The sequence below is a fragment of the Marmota marmota genome, unplaced genomic scaffold (genome assembly GCF_001458135.2).
Source record: "Marmota marmota marmota unplaced genomic scaffold, marMar, whole genome shotgun sequence".
NCBI classification, from domain to species: Eukaryota; Metazoa; Chordata; class Mammalia; order Rodentia; family Sciuridae; genus Marmota; species Marmota marmota.
In genome coordinates this window covers 3,368,577-3,390,043 of record NW_026000020.1, presented here as the reverse complement: position 1 = coordinate 3,390,043, position 21,467 = coordinate 3,368,577, and the positions used below count along the sequence as shown (strand labels likewise).

Below are 21,467 nucleotides of genomic sequence, written 5' to 3'. Positions count from 1 at the left end.
GCTTTGAACTTGCAATCCTTCTGCCTCAGCCTCCAGAGCTGCTGGGATTGTAGACGTGTGCCACCACACCGGGCTTTTCCTTCATTATAACTTCCCTATAGCCCAACCAATGGGCTGCAGACTTCATTAGAGCCACGTTAGGGGTGGGGGCAGAGTTCAGTGGTAGGGCACATGCCAAGCATGCAAGAGGCCCGGGGTTCAAGTCCCAGTGCCCCTAATAAAAAGTGAAAACCCTGGTAAATGGATTCAATAGTTCAGAGCCACACCTCCTGACCAACCTACGTAATCCACAGAAATGATATTTAACCTATTTTCCCTCTAGAAGTAAATTATATTTTTTGAATCTTGATTATTATTCATAACACAAAACTATGTATGTGTATGAAACAAAGTCCAAGCAAAACACTCCATGAAGATTCCTACTAGCATCTACCCAAACGCTACGGGACAAGGGGCCTGCTCACACAGGTGACAGGTGACACTAAATGCCAGCCAAGTAAAATAACCCAGATTTTCATTTTTTTTTGTTCCTTTTATGGTGCTGACATTGAACCCAGAGCCGCACGTAATCTCTCACTAAGCTACACTTCCCAGCTGACCTTACTCAATCTTTAAAGTGCCATTTTCTTCTCAAACAATCATTGGGCAGTTCTAAGCCAACATCCTTGAGCTCCACTAAATTAAAGTTTTTGATGATGAGAAAACAGTTTTGCTCTGCGACTCACCACATTTCCAACACCCAATGTGTGTTGCTTCCTCCCACACCAAATGATTCTCCAAAGCTGCACACACATACTGGGTGTCCTAAAAGTCAATCAGAACACTGGCTACCTGGAAATGGTGCAGACCCTGGGGGAAAGGGCACAGGCCCACAAGACTGCTCCACTGCAATCACAAGACCCAGGTTGCCATCTGTACTTCTAACCAACTATCTGTAAGTTAGGGATTCCCATGACACCCTCCTCATGTCCAATAGTTATAGAAATAACTCACAGAACTCAGGCAGACACTTATGTTTACCAGTTTGTTTTGCTTTTATCTATATGTGGGGTATTTTTGTTATTATGTTTGTTTGAGGTGCTGGGGATTGAACCCAGGAGTCCTCTACCACTGGACTACATCCCCAGCCCTTTTTATTTTGTATTTTGAGACAGGATCTTGCTAAGTTGCTGAGGCCAGCCTCACACTTAGGATCCTCCTGCCTCAGCCTCCCAAGTAGCTGATATTACAGGGATGCACTACTGCTCACCAGTTCATTATAAAGAACATAGGTGAAGAATCAAATAAAGCACATAGGGTGGGGACTAGAAAGGTCCTGAGCTCACAAGCTTCTGTCCCTATGCAGCTGAACAACACCACCCTCCTGGCAATGTTCACCAACCTGGAAGTTTCTAGAATCCATAATTTAGGGATTACTATGGGGGCTTCATCATGTAGGCATGATCATTTATTCTCAACTTAAGGCCCCTTTCTCCTCCTCAGAGGATGGGGGTGGGGCAGAAAGCTCCAGGCTTCCAACTGTGGCTCATCTTTCGGGTGTTGGCCACCACCCAGGAGCCCATGGAGGGTCGCCTCATTGCAAGAAAAGACACTCCTATCACCAGGAAATTCTAAGGGTGCTCTGTGTCAGGACTGGATTCAAAGGCCAAATATCAGAACAAAAGATGTTCCTAATACCCCTGTCACTCCGGAAATCATAAATTCTAGAGTGCCAGGAACTAGGGGCAGAAACCAAATATGTATTTCTTATCATGTCATCGGAAGTCACTGACAGATTCCTTGGGGCAAGTCTTTCTTTTCAGTTCAGACTACTTAACCTCTTTCTAAAACAAAATTCCTTGGGAAATGACTCCCAGAGTCCCCTCACCTGGACCCCTTAACACCCCCTTGACTCTCCAGTCCCAGCCCTGGCCCGTCTCAAGGCCCAGCAGCTCTCCACCAAGTCCAGCACATGTCCCAAGGGCCATCCTCACGTGCCATCCCTACTTCCTCCCCACCCATTGGTCTTCAGCCTGTTCCTACATGACATCTCCCTGCACCCCAACTGCTTTCACTGAGGCCTCCAGGGTCTGACCAGCCTTTTCCATACGGTAATACAGAGTGGACCCCTCCCTCCTTCCTGTATATACTTTCTCTTGGCTTCAAGGAAAATATGTTCTGCTGTTTACCTTTGTCCACTGGCCCCTCCTTGGTCCCTACTGCAGTTTCCTCTGCTACAGGACTGACTAGGCAACTCCCAGGCATCTCAAAATCAACCTGTCCAAAACAGAATCTCAGTGGCCTCAGGGCCTTTGCACAGGTCATTTCCTCTACTCAAAGGTTCTTTCCTCAACTTTCACCCAGGTAACATCATTCTACAAGCTTCAGCTGAGCTCACAGGTCCTCAGAGGCACACTTCCTGGTGCTCAGTCTAAATTAGTTACTGTTATTGTCTCGTGTCCCCTGCACTCACTATGCAGCTGGAGAGCACCACACTCCTGGCAATGTTCACCAACCTGGTAGTTTCTAAGAATCAATAGATTCAGTATTCATAATTTAATATCACCATTGGTGCCATTGTCCCATCTCTCTCTCTCCAGACCATGAATGTGGTCAGAGTACAGGCCTTAGCACTGTGAAATAAAATGCTCTTTGGGAATTTTTCTTAATTATAAATAATTGAATCAATTTCCCTGACATCGTTGGAAAATAAAACAGTTTGAAGCATGAAATCTTCCACAAAACCAAAACAGTCTGGGTTCTTTTTATAGGATTTGTTGCTGTTGTTTTATAGGTTAAGAAACTTAGATCTGGGTGGGGGGGGGAGTGGGTTACAGTGACACAATCACATCTGAGATGGGAAGAGACAAAGATCATGAACTTATAATTCCAAACCAATTTCCTCTTGAGAAAAAAAATCCAAGATACCATTGAATTTCAAATAAAAGCACCTGAGTAGTTCAGATGAACTTCTAAGATAGTTTTAAGTCTGTGTGAAAGGACACACCCCACACATGCTAGACATTCCCAAGGCTAAATATAGCTCACAGAGAGGACAAAGCTGACACACAGTTCTTTTTATTCTTTTTTTAATTTTTTTTTTAGTTGTAGTAGACCAATACCTTCATTTTATTTATTTACTTTTATGTGGTGCTGAGGATCAAACTCAGCACCTCATGCATGCTAGATAAGTGCCCTGCCCCTGAGCCACAGCCCCAGCCCTCCTTTAATTTTTCATGTAGGCTTTAACGGTCAGCTTTCAGAAGTGGAGGTGGCTCCCTTTGGTTGACCACCACTGCCACCCTCCCCTCATGCCCCAATGGTGCAGTAAGTTTTTGCTACATTGCCTGTCAATCCTTACATCATTACAACCACATGAACATTAGAGAGCTCAGGCTGGGATGCAGCCCAATGGCAAAGCATTTGCCTCGCATTTGCTAAAGCCCTAGGTTCAATCCCCAGGTCCAAAAACAAAGGGCAAAAAAAAAAAAAAAATTAAATTAAAAAAAATTAGCAAGCTGAGGTTTCTAGCAAAACTGCAAAAGTTTTTCTGTCCTGTGCAACTTTTCGTTTTCCTGGAGTTCACAACTCCACAGGCTCTCTGGCTATTGAGCCTTCTGTGTAGCGTGGTCTCCCCAGGTGCAGATCTTCTTTTGATGCACGCAAAAATACTGCATGGCTGTATACCTTGTCTTCCAGAAGTTTTCCTGCCGTCATTTGCCCTCCTCCAATCTGGACTTAGAGGAAGGACCAGAGTGGGACTTCTACTGTCATCTCAGGATCTCCCTGCACCATGGAGGGGCTCAGAGTACAATGACCCCAAACAGGACACTTTGGCATGCTGAGCACTTTGAAATAAAGAAGACCTGAGAGAACTCAGCAAACAAGGTCTTCCTGACCTTCTCCCATTCTCCTGTCTCCTGCCCGTTTTTTTCTCCAAAGAGAGTCATGCAAACCAGGATTCCTCTTCCCAAGGCAAATCACAGACATTAAGCCCCTCTCCCTCAAAGCAAGCTATAAACTTTCAAAAGATCACTCTCTCCCTTCCCCCTTAGGAATTCATTCCAGAGGAGCTCTGCCCCGTAACCCAGAAAGAACACTGTGCAGAGAGGCTGGGGGCATCCCCACCTGCATCTCCACACACCTCTCCACGTTTCATGAAACCTACGCACAAAATATCTTTCCCTAGGTCTTTGGGGTTTCATTTCTGAATGCTCCTACATCATGTAAAACTTTAATTAAATAAACTTACTATTTTTTTCTCTTATCCACCCATCTTTTGCTATAGGATTGTTGGCTCTGATCACACACCATCACCCTGGAAAGCACCTTCTCAAACAAATAACAAAAAACACAAACTCCTAAGGAAAATCATTGATATGCCAGACTGCATGAAAATCAAAAATTAAAAGTGTTGGTTCTTCCAAAGACCCATGACAAAATACATTTAATCGAAGAATTCAGAATGAACACACACACACACACACACACACACACCCCTCCTTAAAATAAAATGAGAGCCAACTCAATAGGAAACACAAGCAAAAGATAGATACTTCTCAGAAGGAAAAACATATTTACTACACACACACACACACACACACACAGTTTTACATTTCTAGAGAAATATTATTCCAGGGGTTCTGAGATACTATTCTAATATTGTATATTGGCATAAACAAAAAGCATCTCTGGCAGTAATATCAGGCAAGGATCTACACTGTGGGAAGTTTTGATGCCCTGCTTCCAGAAATGTAAATTTACACAAGCACTTGGGAAAACCATTTAGAATTATCTTGAAAGGTCTGAAAATTCAGAACCCTCCCGCCCAGTCTTGGGACTGCTGGCCAATGCTTCAGTTCTTCCTCCCTCCAGGCATATGGCAGAATGGTGTGTCCTCAGGTCTCTGAGGTTACAGGTGGCCATGTGACCTGCTGTGGCCAGAGGAACTTTTGTTAAGCAGAAGGGGTGTGTTGCTTCAGGGGGAAGTGTAGCAGCCAGATTCACCAAGTTGCCTTTCCCTGGAAGCTCTGGAAGTGAAGCTTTTACTGGCCCATCTTTGAGAGCCAAACATACGAGGAGACTCGTTCTGACCTTACGGGATGCACAGCAGGAAGGAAGTCCCTGTGTTGGGGTGTTTCCAGCCCTTCTTGACTGACACACCCCCAGTGAGGTCACCCATAGACGTATTCTCTAGAGAAACCTTTACAAGTCTGAATACTACCTGGATGTTCACAGCACCATCATGTGTAAGAGCAAAGACAATAACAACTAGAACCCAAACACCCCCTGACAGGGGGATGAATGATTACATCACAGAATATTCAGTCAGTGGACTGCGCAGTGATGGAAATGAGTGAACCACAGCTTCATGTGTCGCCATGGTGCCACATCAGAGGGGGGAGGCTCACCAAGCTACCGGAAAGCACAGGAAGTATGAAGTATGAGCCCCCTTATATAAAGTTACAAGATCACACAAAACTAACCCATGTATCAAGTTGGGATACCTACAAGTATGTTAAAACATGAAGAAAAGCAAGGCGGCCACACTGGAATCCCAGCAGCTCAGGAGGCTGAGACAGGAGGATCGTGAGTTCAAAGTCAGCCTCAACAAACCGAGGCGGTAAGCAACTCAGTGAGACCCTGTCTCTAATAACATACAAAATAGGGTGGGGGATGGCCAAGGGCCCCTGAGTTCAATCCCCATTTCCAAAAAAAAAAAAAAAACAAAACAAGGCAGTATAATTCAGGAGCATGGTTCCCATAAGGCAGGGATGGGAAACATGATCAGAGAAACAGAAGGGGTCTCTCAGGCATGGAGAATTCTGTTTTGTTTTGTGTTTTTGGTAACAGGTGGCGGGCATATCGTGTTCATTCTGTTATTTATGCTTTACATTCATAGCACATACTCTTATGCACATGGAAGATTTCATATTAGAAACCAGCCACAAAATGCCATACCTGTCATAAGGAAATCTTATTAGGGGACTGTGTATTCTTTTGTTGACTCCCCCCCACACACACCTTTTTTTTTTTTTTAAGTAGAAAGAAGGAGGCAGGAAAAAAATAATAATAAAATCCAGCAGAACAAATGACCCACCAAATGCTCAGGGATACAAATGACTCAAATTGGCAAAGCTGTTAATTGGCTGCTGATGTACAGGGGGGATGATTCTGGCTCTGATGGAATCGTTGACAAGAAGGGTACCGACGACGAGTATTTCTAACAGCTGGGCTGGATCAGCCAAGAAGCTACCGCTGGTCCTTATAGCGCTGGCCTGAGAAAGTGAAGAACAGCCTGTGTTACTTCTTCCTGTGTTCTGCATGATTCCATTTCCAGGCTGAGGTCCAACATCTCGACTGCACAGGCTCCCGTCTCTCCATTCCACTTAGATACCTGTGTGTTCAACAAATATTTATCAAGAACCATTATTCTGGTGCTGGAGGCAGAGCAGAAAGGACAAAGACCTGGGACCTCTCTCCTAGAACTCCTGCTCTGGTTATCTCTAATCAGATAAAGCTACCAAAAGCTGCCACCAGACAAAGAGTGGCAGGTGCTATAAAACAAAGTGGAAGGCAGTACAAGAGGATCAGGTGACCAGGCTTTAGAGCAAGGGAAGGGGCAGGTTTCCAGGAAGTGGAGCTCAGGCTGAGATCCAAGGGTAAAGAGAAGTTGCTGGGCAGCCGGGGAGACAAGGACATCGACGCCGAGGGGACAGCTGGTGAAATTCCCAGCAGAGAAAACTGCCTGCCACTGGAGGGTCCATACCTAAGAGCAGAAGGTGGAGGAGAAGCAGCCTGAGACCCAGGCAGGTTGAGCTCCTGCAACTCCAGGAGCATGACAATATGTTCATGGCTGCTTTTTAACACAACCGACAAGAGTTTTCAAAACCAGGGAAAATCTGCTGGAATACTGTCAGGTTTACTACAATCATTTTCAACGAATTCCTAATTCACCCAATGCCACCAGTATGTGGAGTCACAATCATAACACCCTTGGTCCTTTGCTGCTAGGAAATAAATACTTGAAAAGATACCACAAAGGGTTAACCCAGGGTTTCCACTCTTCTCAAGGAGTCCCAATCAGACTGAAAGAACTAGCCTTGCTACCCACATAAGAGGTACACAATCTGTACTGCTTATGACGTCCTGGAGTGACACAGTGTATGCCTCCTTTGATTATCTAATTACAGATACGGGGCCTCTATTACGCTCTCATTAACTACAATTCTTGGAAACCTCAAAGTGTTTATTAAAGGTTTATCAGTCCTTAAAGATGTATCACTTATTTTACCCATTGCATTCTTCAGTTTTGTGCATCTAAATTCAAACTACTTCCTTTATTTGCGATTTCTTCCTTATGGTGCTTTGAGGAAACAAGACCAAAGCATGGAAAACTTTAGAGCCAACACCTGGGACTCCTGCACAAGGCCCCCGGCTGTGGTGCTGAGCCAAAGACTGGTTGAAATAAAAGGCACCAACAAATTCAGCTACCTGAGCAGGACTCCAGTCCTGCTGGAGGTTAGAACCCCTGTTAGTTTTGTTAGCTGCATGCTGGGCTCCACCAGTTTCCAGCCTTCTGACAGAGTGAGTCATACTGAGCAGGCTTGGGAGCTCACAGGAAGCCCCTAGTTTTGGGGACCTGACTCCAAAGGCAAAAGACAATTCACGTTAGGCACAGCATGGGCTATATAATCAACGCATGAACAAACGCCAGGTGAAGTTCTCTATTTATATGGTCAAAGAAGCCCAGTACCCAAATCTTGCAAAATACCCGTTAGTTGGCCATTGGGCAATACTTAACCCAACGTGCTTTTAAATATTTAATCTTTTAATTATACTTAAGAAATACAGCACTTTCTATTAGATAAATGATTATTTCTTGTGTCCCTCACTACAACAAACTTCTTTACATCTTTATTCCCAAAAGCCCTCATGTCATTCACTTTTGTTAAATATTACTTCGTTTTTCTTTTTACAAACCAACAAGATGTCAAGTACAAGTTATGCTCTCAATGTTTATTGTTTAATTCTAACCTTTACTTTAATTGGAAGCTTCATGCACTCCTAGTGGAAAGAAAAAAATGGCAAAGCCTAATGGGGAACAGTTTCTAACCCTCCAGAGAAACTGTCAGCATCACCCCATCTTAAGGCCGAGTCATTAACTAAGGCGCCAAGAACCGAGTAAACGAGCCCCGGGCCTCTCAATCCAGATTTGTAACCAACAGACTCACCTTGACTCAAAGCCAGCATTACCCACAATTTTCCACTACACCATCTTCCTCCCTTGACCCTAATTGTTTAGGGAATCGTTTAGCCCATCACTGGTTCAAATGCAATGATGAGAACAGGGGTTGAAGGTATGCTTTCTGCAAACATCAATAGTTGATTCATGTTATAACTTCACAATGGCCATTCTCTTAGGGCAAAGAGTTGCAAGGTTATACAGGCATCAGGCATACACGTAATCGGACACTGAAAAATAAAATCCTTCAGAAGGGCACATCTGAGCAATGATATTTGGTCTTTAGAGTTACACTTATCCCATCTTGAAGGGCTTCAGAGAGCTGTGGGGGAGGGACAGCTGTGGCCTGGGTGTTCTTTCTGTCCACTGCCTCCCCACACTAACTTCTCCCTCTCTTTGTTCTCTCCGAGCAGACCGAACATTTATAAGAAATATTCCCACGGGCTGGAGACTGTGAACACTGGATAACTGTACTTCCTTACCTGTGGGGCAAAATTGCTTCTGTCTGCAGAACTCTGGAAACACCTCATAATACTGAACACACCACACTCCAACCTGAGGGCCAGGTGGCAGCCTCAGTACTGCCCAGAGCCCCAGACTGCATTTTCCAGTCAGGTCTTCCTCCTGCCCTCCCCAACACCCCCACCCCCAAAATAAGGAATTAAAAAGGGGATCTCCCAAGAATACAAGGAAGAGCTGTAAAGCAGAAGCAGAGGACCAAGCATGAGGAGGTGGGGAGGAAAAGGGGGAAGAACTGGGAAATAACATAGACCAAATTACACTATGTACGTGTGTGAATATATCACAAGGCATTCCAGTTTTATATATGACTATAATGGACCAATTAAGAATAAATTCAAGGGGCTGGGGATATAGCTCAGTTAGTAAAGTTCTTGCCTCACGTGCACAAGTCCCTGAGTTCAATCCACACAAGTCCCTGAGTTCAATCCCCAGCACCACAAATAAATAAATAAATATAAAAAATTAAAAGACCAATAGTATGGAGGAAGGGTAGAGAACAGGACTGTATTGGGGATTGAAATGCAGAAAACTATGTTCTATGCATCTATGAATATGTCAAAATGAACCCTACTATTGGTTATAACTACAATGCACCAAAAATTAAAATTTTAAAAATTAAAGAAAAAGAAAGAGGTTCCAAGAGACGGCAAGGTTAGCCCGTCTGTGCCTGGCCACCTGAGAAGTCAGTGCCATAGTGCCCACAATACTCCCCCCACCCTCAAAAGCAGGAGCTACAAGGGAAAAAGACAGAGAGAGAGAGAGATGGAGGAGGAGGAGAAGGACTCTGTTTCCCACCCCCCACCCCTCCCACTTCCCAAGTGGTCAGACTGCCAGGTAAACAGGAAGCAGAGAGGAGACAGGGGATATTCCTGTTCCATTCCATCAGCTCAGCCTCAGTTGGAAAAGCTGGGCCTCTGCACCCATCCAACTTTAAGAAAAAAGTGGGAGGGATCTATCATTTGTATATGCATTCATCCATCTCTTCATCCTACAAGTGTTTACTGAAAGGGGAAATACTGGGGAACGATATGGATCAACTTATATTGGTACACTGTGTGCATGTAGTAATATGTAACAACAAATTCCACTAGTATATATAATTATAATGCACCTATAAAAATGTGCTGGCACATGCCTGTAATCCCAGCAATTTAAGAGGATGAGACAGTAAGACCATAAGTTCAAAGCCAGCTTCCCCAACTTTAGCAATGCCCTAAGCAACTTAACAAAACCCTGTCTAAAATTTTTAAAGGGGGGGGGATAAAATTGGGTTCAACCTAGAAGCAAACACACACACACACACACACACACACAAGAAAAAAAAAAGCCCTGAAAAATGTTGACTCAGCATATGTTATATGCTAGGCATAATCATAGATAAAATACCTGCCCTCAGAAATAGGTAATTAAGTTTGGAAAAACTATGGAGAAAATATGTAAGTATATTACATGTTAGAAAGTAAAAAAGTTATGGAGAAAAATAAAACTGAGAGGTGTATAGTGAGTGTGTGTGTGTGTGTGTGTGTGTGTGTGTGTGTAAGTAGATTGGCAAGTGATAATCCTCAATGAAACAAAAACTTATATTTCTGAAGTTGGGTAATTCATATCACAGTAGACTCCAGATCTTATGTTTAAACTTCTACCTGATAGCAAATTTAGCACTTCAATAAAAATATACTTTTTGATTACTGCACCCTCACATTTTATTTCCAACCCTTCTTTGCCCCCTCCATTTGCTCGCCTCCAAAGAACAGTAACCCAGCATGGAGGCACACACTTACGATCCTAACTACTCAGGAGCATGAGGCAGGAGGATCACAACTTCAAAGAACCCAGACAATTTAGGGAGACTTTACAGCAAAAAATAAAAAAGGACTGGGAATGTAGTTCAGTGGTGGAGTGCTTGCCTTGCTTGCTGGAGATGCTATGTTCAATCCCCAGCAATGAAAAAAATAAAACAAAACCAAAAACTAATCAGTCACAATGTTTTCGCTTCAGTTCCCACTATTTTCATAAACTAAATCCAAGTTTTAAACTCTTAAGTTGCCAAGTCTGTCACATTGGATTTCCACATTTTCCTAAAACCACCAACATGAAGCTGCCCTGTGGCCAATCAGTCTTGACTTTACAGCATCCATAAGTGGCCCCAGGAAGACTAGCACAATGGTGATACTGTAGGTCTGGGTGGCTCATCTGGCACAGCCAAGCCACTTGCCTCAGGGCTAAATGCTCAAAGGTCAATATCAGGCTACATAGGAAATGTCATCCTTGCACAATCAACAGGAGGTTCTGGGTCTCTAAAAAATAAAGCAAATTGTCGTCTTCGTCGTCGTCGTCTTCTTCTTCTTCTTCTTCTTCTTCTTCTTCTTCTTCTCTCTCTCTCTCTCTCTCTCTCTCTCTCGTTGTAGTTACTGTTGCCTTTAAGAATGTTCTGTACATTCACAGCAAGTTCAAGTTCAAACCAAGAAAGACCAAAGCCTGGCTATTACAACATGAGACCTGCCTGGTTAGACAATGCAAGGACAAGGGGTCCATATCAGACAGAATTCATTACAGGTAGACCCTGGACACCAGAGTCAGAAACAAGAGGGCCTGAAGCAAAGCACAACCAGGTACTGTACGAGCAGCTTTGCTCTCCACATCTAGAGCCTGCCTGATGTGGATAACCTTGTGGCGACAGGCCTTCATTCATCAGCCCTCATAGATCTTTCTTAAAGCAGCACACAGAATCCCAGCATGTGTAGGACAATCGTCCTGTGCTTCCTACTTCGAAAATCTACAAGCCCTATACTCACCCTTGACTACTGTAAACCAGGTACCCTACTTAAGGCACCATAAATTAAGATACACTACCATCAGTGAACAGGGCACAAACCCCTCTCCAGCCTCTTCGCCTCTGCTGGGCCCTGCAAAGCTCCACCACGCTCCATTTCCCAAGGGCCAGGGTACTAGGCACCACTGTGCAGCTCAGAGGCCCTCCCAGGCCCCTATGGCTTCCTGCCCTACTGCATCTGCTACCCACCAGGACCACTGATCCCCCACTGCCTCACCCCACTTCCATCCAGAACCCTCCACTGCCCCTTCCACCTAGAATCCTGCCAACTCCTACCCACTCCTGGGGTCTCTGTCAAGTCTCCCTCCTCTAACAAAACAAGCTGCCAGCTTTCTCTGAGCTTAAATTACCAGAGGTAACTCCCCTTGAACTTTTGGTTTTGCCATGTTGGTCCATTTCCCCTACTTGACAAGACCTGGATAAAGCCTTCCCCAGACTGGCCCAAGAGTCATGAACAGTTAACCTGGGGACCCAATCCTGTTCCTTTGACTTTTCCAACTTTGCTTTTCTCCGTAGGAGGGCTGTGACAAAAGGTCACTATTATTCAGATTTTGCAACTGGAAAATTTCAGATAGGTCCCCTAAGTACAACCGAATTTTCCTTCATTGATCTGTTTAAACAGGCATTCTAGCGAATGCAAGCTGGCCTCAATTTCCAAAAGCTTTGGATCATAACTTTTAGGAAAAAAAAAAAAAAGCCTTGTTTTTCATCAACTTCACAAGCCTGAGGTTTCTTTGTCTGGTTTTGGTTTTTGTTGTTTTGTTTTGTTTTTCCTATCATTCCTCAGAAGACACTGAAGGGGTGGAACCTATGCTTATTTTTGCTAAGATCATAAGCTTGGGAATCACACTGCCTCAGTTTCCCCTAGGCAAGAAGAGACAGTCCCAGGCCCACACACCAGACCTCCCAAGCTGCGCCTCACCATGGGCTGGCCGTGAGTCCCTGGCCGCGACACCACCTGGAGCCTCAGCCACGTCCAGATGGCCAAGTCCAGGCCTGCCCTGAGGCCCCGCTGTCACCTGGCACCCAGCACAGAAGTCCCCTCTCCTCCCAGGGGGCATCCCCCCACCGTCCCCCATCCCGCGCGCCCTGTAGCCAAGCTCCAGTTGGCGTTTCTTCTCCAATTCCTGGAACCTAGTCTGACCTCCAGGTGCTCACCCGGCCAGGTGGCAAAGACACCTGCCTCACCCGGGAAAATGCACCAGCCCGCGAGTCCCTCTGGCTCAACCTCCTCGGGAGCTTGCACGAGAAATGCAGAAGAAAGGAAAACAAACCCGAGGCAGGGCCGTTCTGGCCCGGTGTCTCCTGTGAAATCGCCACCTGCGACTCAGCCCCGGGCTGGGAGCTGCGGGCCCGGCAGGGAGCGAGGCCCGGGGCCCGGCCCACCCCAGCGAGCCCCTTACCGGTGAGGCGACCGCCCCCCTCGCCGTGCCCGCGGCGCCGCTGTAGGATGAAGTAGCAGCTGCTCTTCTGGGTCACCCAGAGCTTCAGGGCGTTCTTCAGCAGCACCTCCTCGGGCTTGAGCCACATCGCGGCGATCCGGCCGCGCTCGAGAGCCCCGGTTCACATCGCCGCGGCCACCGGCCGCACCGGGCCCCAAGCGCTCGGGAGGAGGCGGCAGCGGCGGCTGCGCGCGGGGACCGCAGACCGGCCGGTGCCCAGCACTCGCAGTCCCGGGAGCGCAGCGGGAGCAGCTCGCCCCGCGCACCCGGCGCAGCCCACGCGCGGCCCCGCCCCCCGGCCCCGCCCCCCGGCGCCCCCGCCCCGCCGGCTCCTGCGGCGCCTCCCGGGGTTTCCGCGTCCCGGCCGCTCGGGCTCACAGTTCCGGAGTGGAGGGAGGAAGTCCGATCCCGCTGCCAGGTCCCCTCCCTCCAGGCCCCACCGAGATCGCCAGGAGCGCCTGGGCAGCGCCGCGCTCCGGCCCTGGGCCGCCGCTCCTGGGAAAGAGCTCGGGTGGCGGAGCGGCCCCCACGACCTGGTTCGAAGTGGTGTGAAGGACCTAGGGGAAACGACGTCCTGCTGGCCAACCCAGAGCCGTTTGTCCTGGGAGGGACGGAATGCAGGAGTGCAGGCCAGTACACCCAAGTACGTTTGGTTTCAAATAACATTGTTTAAATCACCCAAAAATAGCATGAAAATTAAAAACAATTTGTTCGAATTTTTTAACACGGCACACTTTTAAACAATTTTTTAATTGACACGTCATACTCGTTCATATTTAAGAGGCACTAAATGATATTTCAGTACATGTGTAGAGCGTGCAATGATCCTATCAGAATGACTGGCATATCCATCACTCAGATATCATTACTTCTAAGACATGTGTGAGGCTCTCACAAGGGAACCGCCGGAGCTGCAGAAAAGGCAGCAAGTGTCAGACCACTGCAACTGCTAGAAGAAACCCTAGAGTGAGGACATATTGGCTCAGACACTGACTTCCTTAATAAGACTCCTAAAACTCAAGAAATAAAACCAAGAATCAATAAGTAGAATAACTTCAGATTAAAAAGCTTCTGCACGGCAAAGGAAACAAGAGCGGGAAGAGATAGCCTATAGAATGGGAGAAAATTTTGCCATCTACTCTTCTGACAAGGGATTAATATGCAAAAATGTATAAAGAACTAAACACACACACACACACACACACCCAAAAACAAATAACCCAATTAGTAGATGGGCAAAAGATCTAAACAGACATTTCTCAAAAGAAGAAACATAAAGGGCCAACAAATATATGAAAAAATGTTCAAAGTCCCTAGCAATCAGGGAAATGCAAATCAAAACGTCACTGAAATTTCATCTCACTCCAGTCAGAATAGCAATCATCAACAATACAAATAATAATAAATGCTAGCAAGGAGGTGGATGGGAAATGTACATTGTTGGTGGGATTGCAAATTAGTGCAACCCCTTTAGAAAACACTGTGGAGAATCTTCAAAAGATTAGGAATGGAACCACCATATGACCCAGGTATCTTACTCCTTGTATTTATCCAAAAGAACTAAAATTAGCATTCTGTAGTGATAGGTCAATATTTGCAGAGCATGCACAATAGTCAAATCGAAGAACAGCCCAGGTGCCCATCAACAAATGAATGAATAATGAAAATACGTTATATGTACACTGTGGAGTTTTACTCAGCCATGAAGAAGAATGAAATTATGTCATTTGCTGGTAAATGGATGAAACTGGAGAATTTGTTAAGTGAAATGAACAAAATTCAGAAAGTCAAGGCTAGAATGTTTTTTCTCATAGGCAGAAGCTAGAGAGGAATGAGGAAATTTAAGAAGGGGGGAATCCCATGAAAACAGAAGGGAGAATAGTGGGTAGAGGAGAGGGATCAAGGGGAATGGAGGAGGGATTAGAGGGTGGAACTGTGGAACAAAATGGACCAAACTATGCTGTATGCATGCGTGACTATATCACAGCAAATTTCACTTTTATATATAACTGTAATGCAGCAATTAAAAAACAATAAATAAATGGAAGGAAAATCAGTAGCATAGAGGAAGGGGATAGGGAGGGAAAGGGCCAGTACTGGGGATTGAAATGGAACAAAATTATGTCATATGCATCTATGAATATGTCACCACCCCACTATTATGAATAAGTATAATGTACTAATAAAAACATTTAAAATGAGTATTTTCTCAAGGCTATTTTAGAAAAAGACACATAACTGTCCTTGAACATGAAGGGCGGGTGGCGCTCAGAGCAGTCTCCATAGGGAAGCAGTTAAATCCAACACCCTAGCCAAAGAGGCAAAGAAAAAGTCTATCGGAATATCCCAGCACCTCAGTTTTAACAAAGGTATCCCTTACAGTGTGACTGTTAACTAGGACAGAACTTAAAAGTGTTAGTGAAATCCTTACAGGACACCGAAGACCAAATGGAACCTTTACAAAAGCCTAGGAACTGGGCTGGGGATATAGCTCAGGTGGTAGGTAGAGTGCCTGCCTTGCATGCACAAGGCCCTGGGTTAAATCCCTAGCACCACAAAAAAAAAAAAAAAAAAAAAAAGCCTAGGAACCTGTTTGCAGAGGACCAAAAGGATCACCTCAGAAACCCTGAGTAGTTGAGTGGGGTGTCCATGACTATAATCCCAGTAGTGTGAGAGGCTGAGGCAGGAGGATCACAAGTTCAAACACAGCCTTAGCAACTTAGCTAGACCCTGTCTCAAAATTTAAAAAAATAAAATAAAATGGGCTGATGATGTGGCTCAGTGGTTGAAAGCCCCTGGTTCAATCCCTGGTACCAAAAGGAAAAATAAAAAGAAGCAGAAACCCTGATCAGATTTGATAGAGAGCCCTGCGGGAAAGGGAACAGTCAAGACCACTCACCTGGGCAGCAGAGAAGCCAGTGGTCAAGGACTGACCAGCCACAGACAAATTTCCTCTGGGGGGAAAAAAACTAAGGGAGTCAGATATAATCAGGGGCCTAGGGTACACAAAGGTGTACACAACAGTCAGGGATGACAAGAAAATATTCCTTCCAGAAATATTCTCTGGCACCTGCCACTCTCCAATATCCTTCTAGGCCCTGAAGTTGCAGAAATAAATGGGAGATGGGCCTGCCCTAAAGAACTCACAGGTAGGGAAACAGATGCAGAAAGGTGTAGTAGAAATCAAAAGCCACGTATCCAGGGAGGAGTGAAAACACACAGTGTGAATGGCGAGCTCCTGAGGAAGGGGACCGAGAAAGCTCCACAGAACCACCATTGCTAGATGGGAACAGATCGACAAATATGGCATTGTGGTTTGGGGCAGCCTGTGCAGGCTGGCAGCCCTACATCAAATCCCAAACTTGCTGCTAGTTAGCTGTGTGACCTTGACCTTGGGCAAGATAGAAATCCCAGTGAACCTCAGTTTATGCAGTCACAGAATTGGAATACTTACAGCACCTCCCTTGTATAACTATGCAGAGTAGTATATACTTAAGCACTTGGAATATATAATGCTATGGTTTGACTATATCTCCAAAGGTCACGGGTTAGGAACTTAGTCCCCAATGGAATAGTGTTGAGAGGTGGGACCTTTAAGAGGTTATTAGGTCACCTCTTCTTAGGAATGGATTGAATTAATGGATGAATGGATTAATGTCATTATCTCAGGAGTGTGTTAGTTATCACAAGAGAAGCTTTATTATAAAAGCAAATTTGTCCCTGTCTCCTGCTCTCCCTCTCTTGCCCTTCTGCCCTGTACCAGGGATGACACAGCATGAAGGCCCTCGCCAGATGCTGGTGCCATGCTCTTGGATGTCTCAGCTTCCAATACCAAATAAAATTTCTGTTCTTTGTAAATCCCCCAGTCTGTGGTTTTCTGTTATAACAGCACAGACAAGACACACTGCAAGCTCTCATGAGCATCAGCTAGTACTACTGAATGTGCTCCTGACACAATCTACACACATTCACCCGTGTTTTAAACATTATTAAGCTTTTACCTGCCCAATATTAAGTAGGAAAGAATCATGGAGACACAGGAATATGAAAAGTGTTGCGAGGGGATGGGAAGGGCACCACGGGGTACTACAGCCTGACTTCTCCCTTCCCACCCCCAAAGCTCCTACCTATGTCTCACATTACCCAAATCAGACTTCTGGGAGGTCAGGTTTCAGACGTCAGCTTCCCAGCACAGAGCAAGGTGGAGAAAGTCGGAGAGGGTAGCTGGAGGAGGTGATGGAGAACATCCAACACAGGTGCCAACAACTTCCTATTGTGAGTTATTTCTGCGTGCTCATCACCCCTTGATGGTGTAATGAATTGTATTTTGTCCCCCCCAAATCCATATGTGGAAGTCCTAAATCCCAGTAACTCAGAATGTGACATAATTGGAAATATAGTCACTGCAGATGTAATTAGTTTAAAATGAGATTATTAGGGCGAATTTTAATTCAATAAGATAGGTATCCTTGCAAAAAGGGGAAATTTGAACAGCCAGACTCACAGGGAGAATGCCACAAGAAGACTGGGGTTATGCCAAAAAAGTACCAGAAGCTAAGAGAAAGATCTGGAGCAGTCCTTGCCTAGCATCCTCAGAAGGAACCAGCCTGGATCTCAGCCCCTTCCAACACTCTTTCTGTGTTTAAACCACCTAGTTTGTGGGACTTCTATATGGCCATCCCAGCAAATGAATACAGATGCTTCCCAAATCCTGCCCATAGCTGTTCAGCAGCACATTTATTCCAACATTCAGAGGCAGATTCTGTTTGTTGCCCACCCTGGCTGATACCAAGAGTGACCACAGTTCCTCATTGTGGAATTCTGGCTGGGTTATGCACAGATCTGTGCATGTGTAGGGAACAGAAGGAAGGCTAGTAACCCATGCCACTCAGCAGCAGCAGGAGGACTCAAATTAGTACTGATGGTAGCAGAGGAGAGGAAGGAGGACAAGGATTTGGGGCTCTTGCTGGTGTTAAACATGATTTCTGTGGCAACAGAAATGATCACAAAAGATTGTAGAATTAGATGGCTGTTCCTGTGTGCCCTGGGAGAATTATAAAAAAACAAATGAGCATGAACAATTAAATTCCCATTTCAAGGTCTCCATATGGCAAAATTCAAAGAATCCCTTGTCTGTATAACCAGAGGACAGACAAGTCTTCTTCAGATCCTAAACATAATTGTGCAGGTGACAGAACTGTTGCAGAGGTGACCTGCTCAACCTTAGCAAGTTCCTTGGCTAAGATGGGGACCCTGATTGGGAAGGAGTAGGACACTAGGCTTGTGAAGAGACCATTTGGTCAGATCCAAATCCCAAGCTTCCCTTGCCTACAAAGTAGCCTTTTCTCACCACAGGAGGAAATTTGCCTTCACTTACATGAAAACCTCAGGCGACTTCACCAGGGCCTTCACGTGAATGCCTATTCTCCAGACCTTCCCCCGTGTACCTCACCAACCCCAGGACCACCATGAAAGGAAACTCCCAGCAGAGCCCACAGCAGGACTGAAGGACAGTCAGGGGATGGGGAAGTAGAAGCAGATCATATCCTGAGCCAGTTGGAAAATGTTGCCCACATGTGTTGGGAGGCAGCTGAGGATTGAGTAGGGGATTAAATTCTAGAGTGTTCGACCAAGAAGGATGAAATGTAAGATTGGATTCAGTGATATTTACAAATATGCATATAATCATCCATAATTTATTGTATTACATACCAGGGTGATGAAAATATTTTGGAAAAATGTGGTGGTGCTTATGAATATACTGTGAACATGCTGAAAACTACTGAACACATTAGAAGGTAACTTGTTAAAAACAGATGGTAATGGAAATGATTCTTGTCTAAAGCAATGCCAGTAAACTTTGGTCCATATTGACACCCCTGATATGATTAGAATATTAATATTCTTAAATTACTATAATTATAGATGTAAAATTTATATATAATATAAAATAATATTACATAAATGAAATGATTATTATAATAAATGTATTATAATATCCACATTTATGCCTATATATCTGTTCTTTATATTCTCCTTCGAATTAATCTTAACACATTACTGATTTCCTTATCAATGAAGGAGCTGAAAAAAATCTCTGGCCCATGTTCATTTTTTTTTTTTAAGAGAGAGAGAGAGAATTTTTTAATATTTATTTATTTTTTTACTTTTTGGCGGCCACAACATCTTTGTTTGTATGTGGTACTGAGGATCGAACCCGGGCCGCACGCATTGCCAGGCGAGCGCGCTACCACTTGAGCCACATCCCCAGCCCCCATGTTCATTTTATATTTACAATGACAGCCACATTTTCAACTCTTTGAAAATCATACTGAAGCAGTACAAAGGGGCACAGGGTTGTCAGGATGCTGAAATCATTTCACTGTAGTTGAAAGGTAGAAAAAGCAGAGAGAAGTTAAAAAAGTAAAGGACCTTCAAAGATACTTTCCCCCTCCTACCCTGGACAAAAATGCTCCACTGAACTTATACCCTGAGGCAAGAAAAGATGCTAGTCCTTAGCCTGAAGCCATTGGTGAGGCACATCTAGAGAAGCAGTCATGTTTAGGACACATCTATCCCTGTGGCAATCTGAGAACAATCACAGGGGTAAGGGACACAGCAAGCTGAATGTAGGGACACGAACAGTCAAAGATAGCACACCACCATTCAAAACTTCACAACCATGGCACATGTTTGCAATCACAGCTATTCAGGAGGCTGAAGCAGAAGGATTGTAAGTTCAAGGCCAGCCTCAGCAATTTAGTGAGGCCCTACCTCAAAATAAAAAAATAAAAAGGGCCTGTAATCCCAGTGGCTCAGGAAGCTGAGGCAGGAGGATCATGAGTTCAAAGCCAGCCTCAGCAAAAGCGAGGCGCTTAGCAACTCAGTGAGACCCTGTCTGTAAATAAAATGCAAAGTAGGGCTGGGGATGTGGCTCAGTGGTTGAGTGCCCCTGAATTCAATCCCTGGTACCAAAAAAAATAAAAATAAAAAGGCTAAGGATGTAGCTCAGTGATAAAATACTTGTCTAACGTGTAAGGCCCTGGTTTCAATCCTCAGCATCACAAAACAAAACAAAAACTTCATAACCACCACAGGTTTGTGGTACCATGAACGGAGCTGGTGGGGACTGGCTGAAATGCCCATGGGTTTGGTGAGAAACCTCAAAAATCTCTTTTCAGAGGAGCTCAAAGGCTCCAAATACAAAGTAATGATAAAGGGATGGAAAAGCACTGGGAAGGGTGGCTCATGCCTGTAATCCCAGCGACTCAGCAAGCTGAGGCTGGAGGATCACAAGTTCGTGGCTACCTTCAGCAACTTAGGGAGTCCCCGTCTCAAAATAAAGAATAAAAAGGGCTGGAGATATGGCTCAGTGGTTAAATGTCCCTGGGTTCAATCCCTGTACCAAAAAAAAGAAAAATGGATGCATTAATTACCTCAATTTGATCTGTACCTACTGTATACATGTATTAAAATATCACACCCCATAAATATGTACAATTATTATTTGTTGATTACAATTGACTTAAAATGGCCTGGAGTTGTGACTCAGCAGTAGAGCGCTTGCCTTGTATGCGTGAGGCCCTGGGTTCGATCCTCAGCACCACATAAAAATAAAATAAATAAATATAAATAAAGATATTATGTACATCAACAACTAAGAAATGTTTTAAAAGAAATTGACTTAAGGGGCTGGGGATGTGGCTCAAGCGGTAGCGCACTCGCCTGGCATGCGTGTGGCCCGGGTTTGATCCTCAGCACCACATACAAACAAAGATGTTGTGTCCGCCGAAAACTAAAAAATAAGTATTAAAATTCTCTCTCTCTCTCTCTCTCTCTCTCTCTCTCTCTCTCTCTCCCTCTCTCACTCTCTCTTTAAAAAAAAAAGAAAAAAAGAAATTGACTTAAAATGTTTAAGATTTGATCATTACATACTGTATATGTGTATCAAATTATAATATCTTATAGATTTGCATAATTAAAATAAGTATTAAAATAAATAAGAAAAAAATACTAATTACCACAATGAAAAAACCCTCTTCTCACAGAAAGGAGGAACTGTGCCATACAATGCTATCTGTGTGACTCTGGCTTGTACTCAGGGGTGGCACTGGCCTGGGATCCCTCTCCTAGACCAACAGCCCTGGCTCAGGTCCCTGTCACAAGGCCCAGCCTGCCCCTTGCCCTTCCCTTCACACCTACAAAGCAGTAAAAATGAAAAGGAGCTAGAAATGGGCAACAAAACCTGAGTGTTCTGAGAATAGTAGGCCCAAAGCAAGAGGGAAATTGTAAGACATTTCTGTTTTCTGTTCCTAAGTAACACTGATCAGTTCTTACCAAAATTGTCACTTGTGTTATCTGCAGACTTTCATTCATTTTGAATTAGTTACTAAATGTAGTTGTTTTCAGTTTTACATTAATTTAACTTTTTTTTTTTTTTTTTTTG

At 44.6% G+C, this 21,467-nt stretch overlaps 1 protein-coding gene and 1 long non-coding RNA gene across 6 annotated transcripts in view; one reads left to right on the top strand and one right to left on the bottom strand.

The window, feature by feature from the left end:
• Tbc1d8 (TBC1 domain family member 8) overlaps positions 1-13,312 on the bottom strand; it is a 112,845-nt gene extending 99,533 nt beyond the window's left edge. For 2 of the 4 annotated variants that reach the window (XM_048810256.1, XM_015499673.2), the window contains exon 1: positions 12,983-13,292. In XM_048810256.1, coding sequence (XP_048666213.1) covers positions 12,983-13,109 — 127 coding nt within the window. In that variant the 5' untranslated portion in view covers positions 13,110-13,292. Of the gene's footprint in view, positions 1-12,982 lie in introns of all 4 variants that reach the window. The other 2 variants (XM_015499671.2, XM_015499672.2) reach the window with 2 other exon arrangements.
• Positions 13,313-13,348: 36 nt separating this feature from the next.
• LOC125618817 overlaps positions 13,349-21,467 on the top strand; it is a 20,017-nt gene continuing 11,898 nt past the window's right edge. For both annotated transcript variants that reach the window (XR_007350186.1, XR_007350185.1), the window contains exon 1: positions 13,349-13,664. This is a non-coding gene — a long non-coding RNA (uncharacterized LOC125618817). The remainder of the gene's footprint in view (positions 13,665-21,467) is intronic.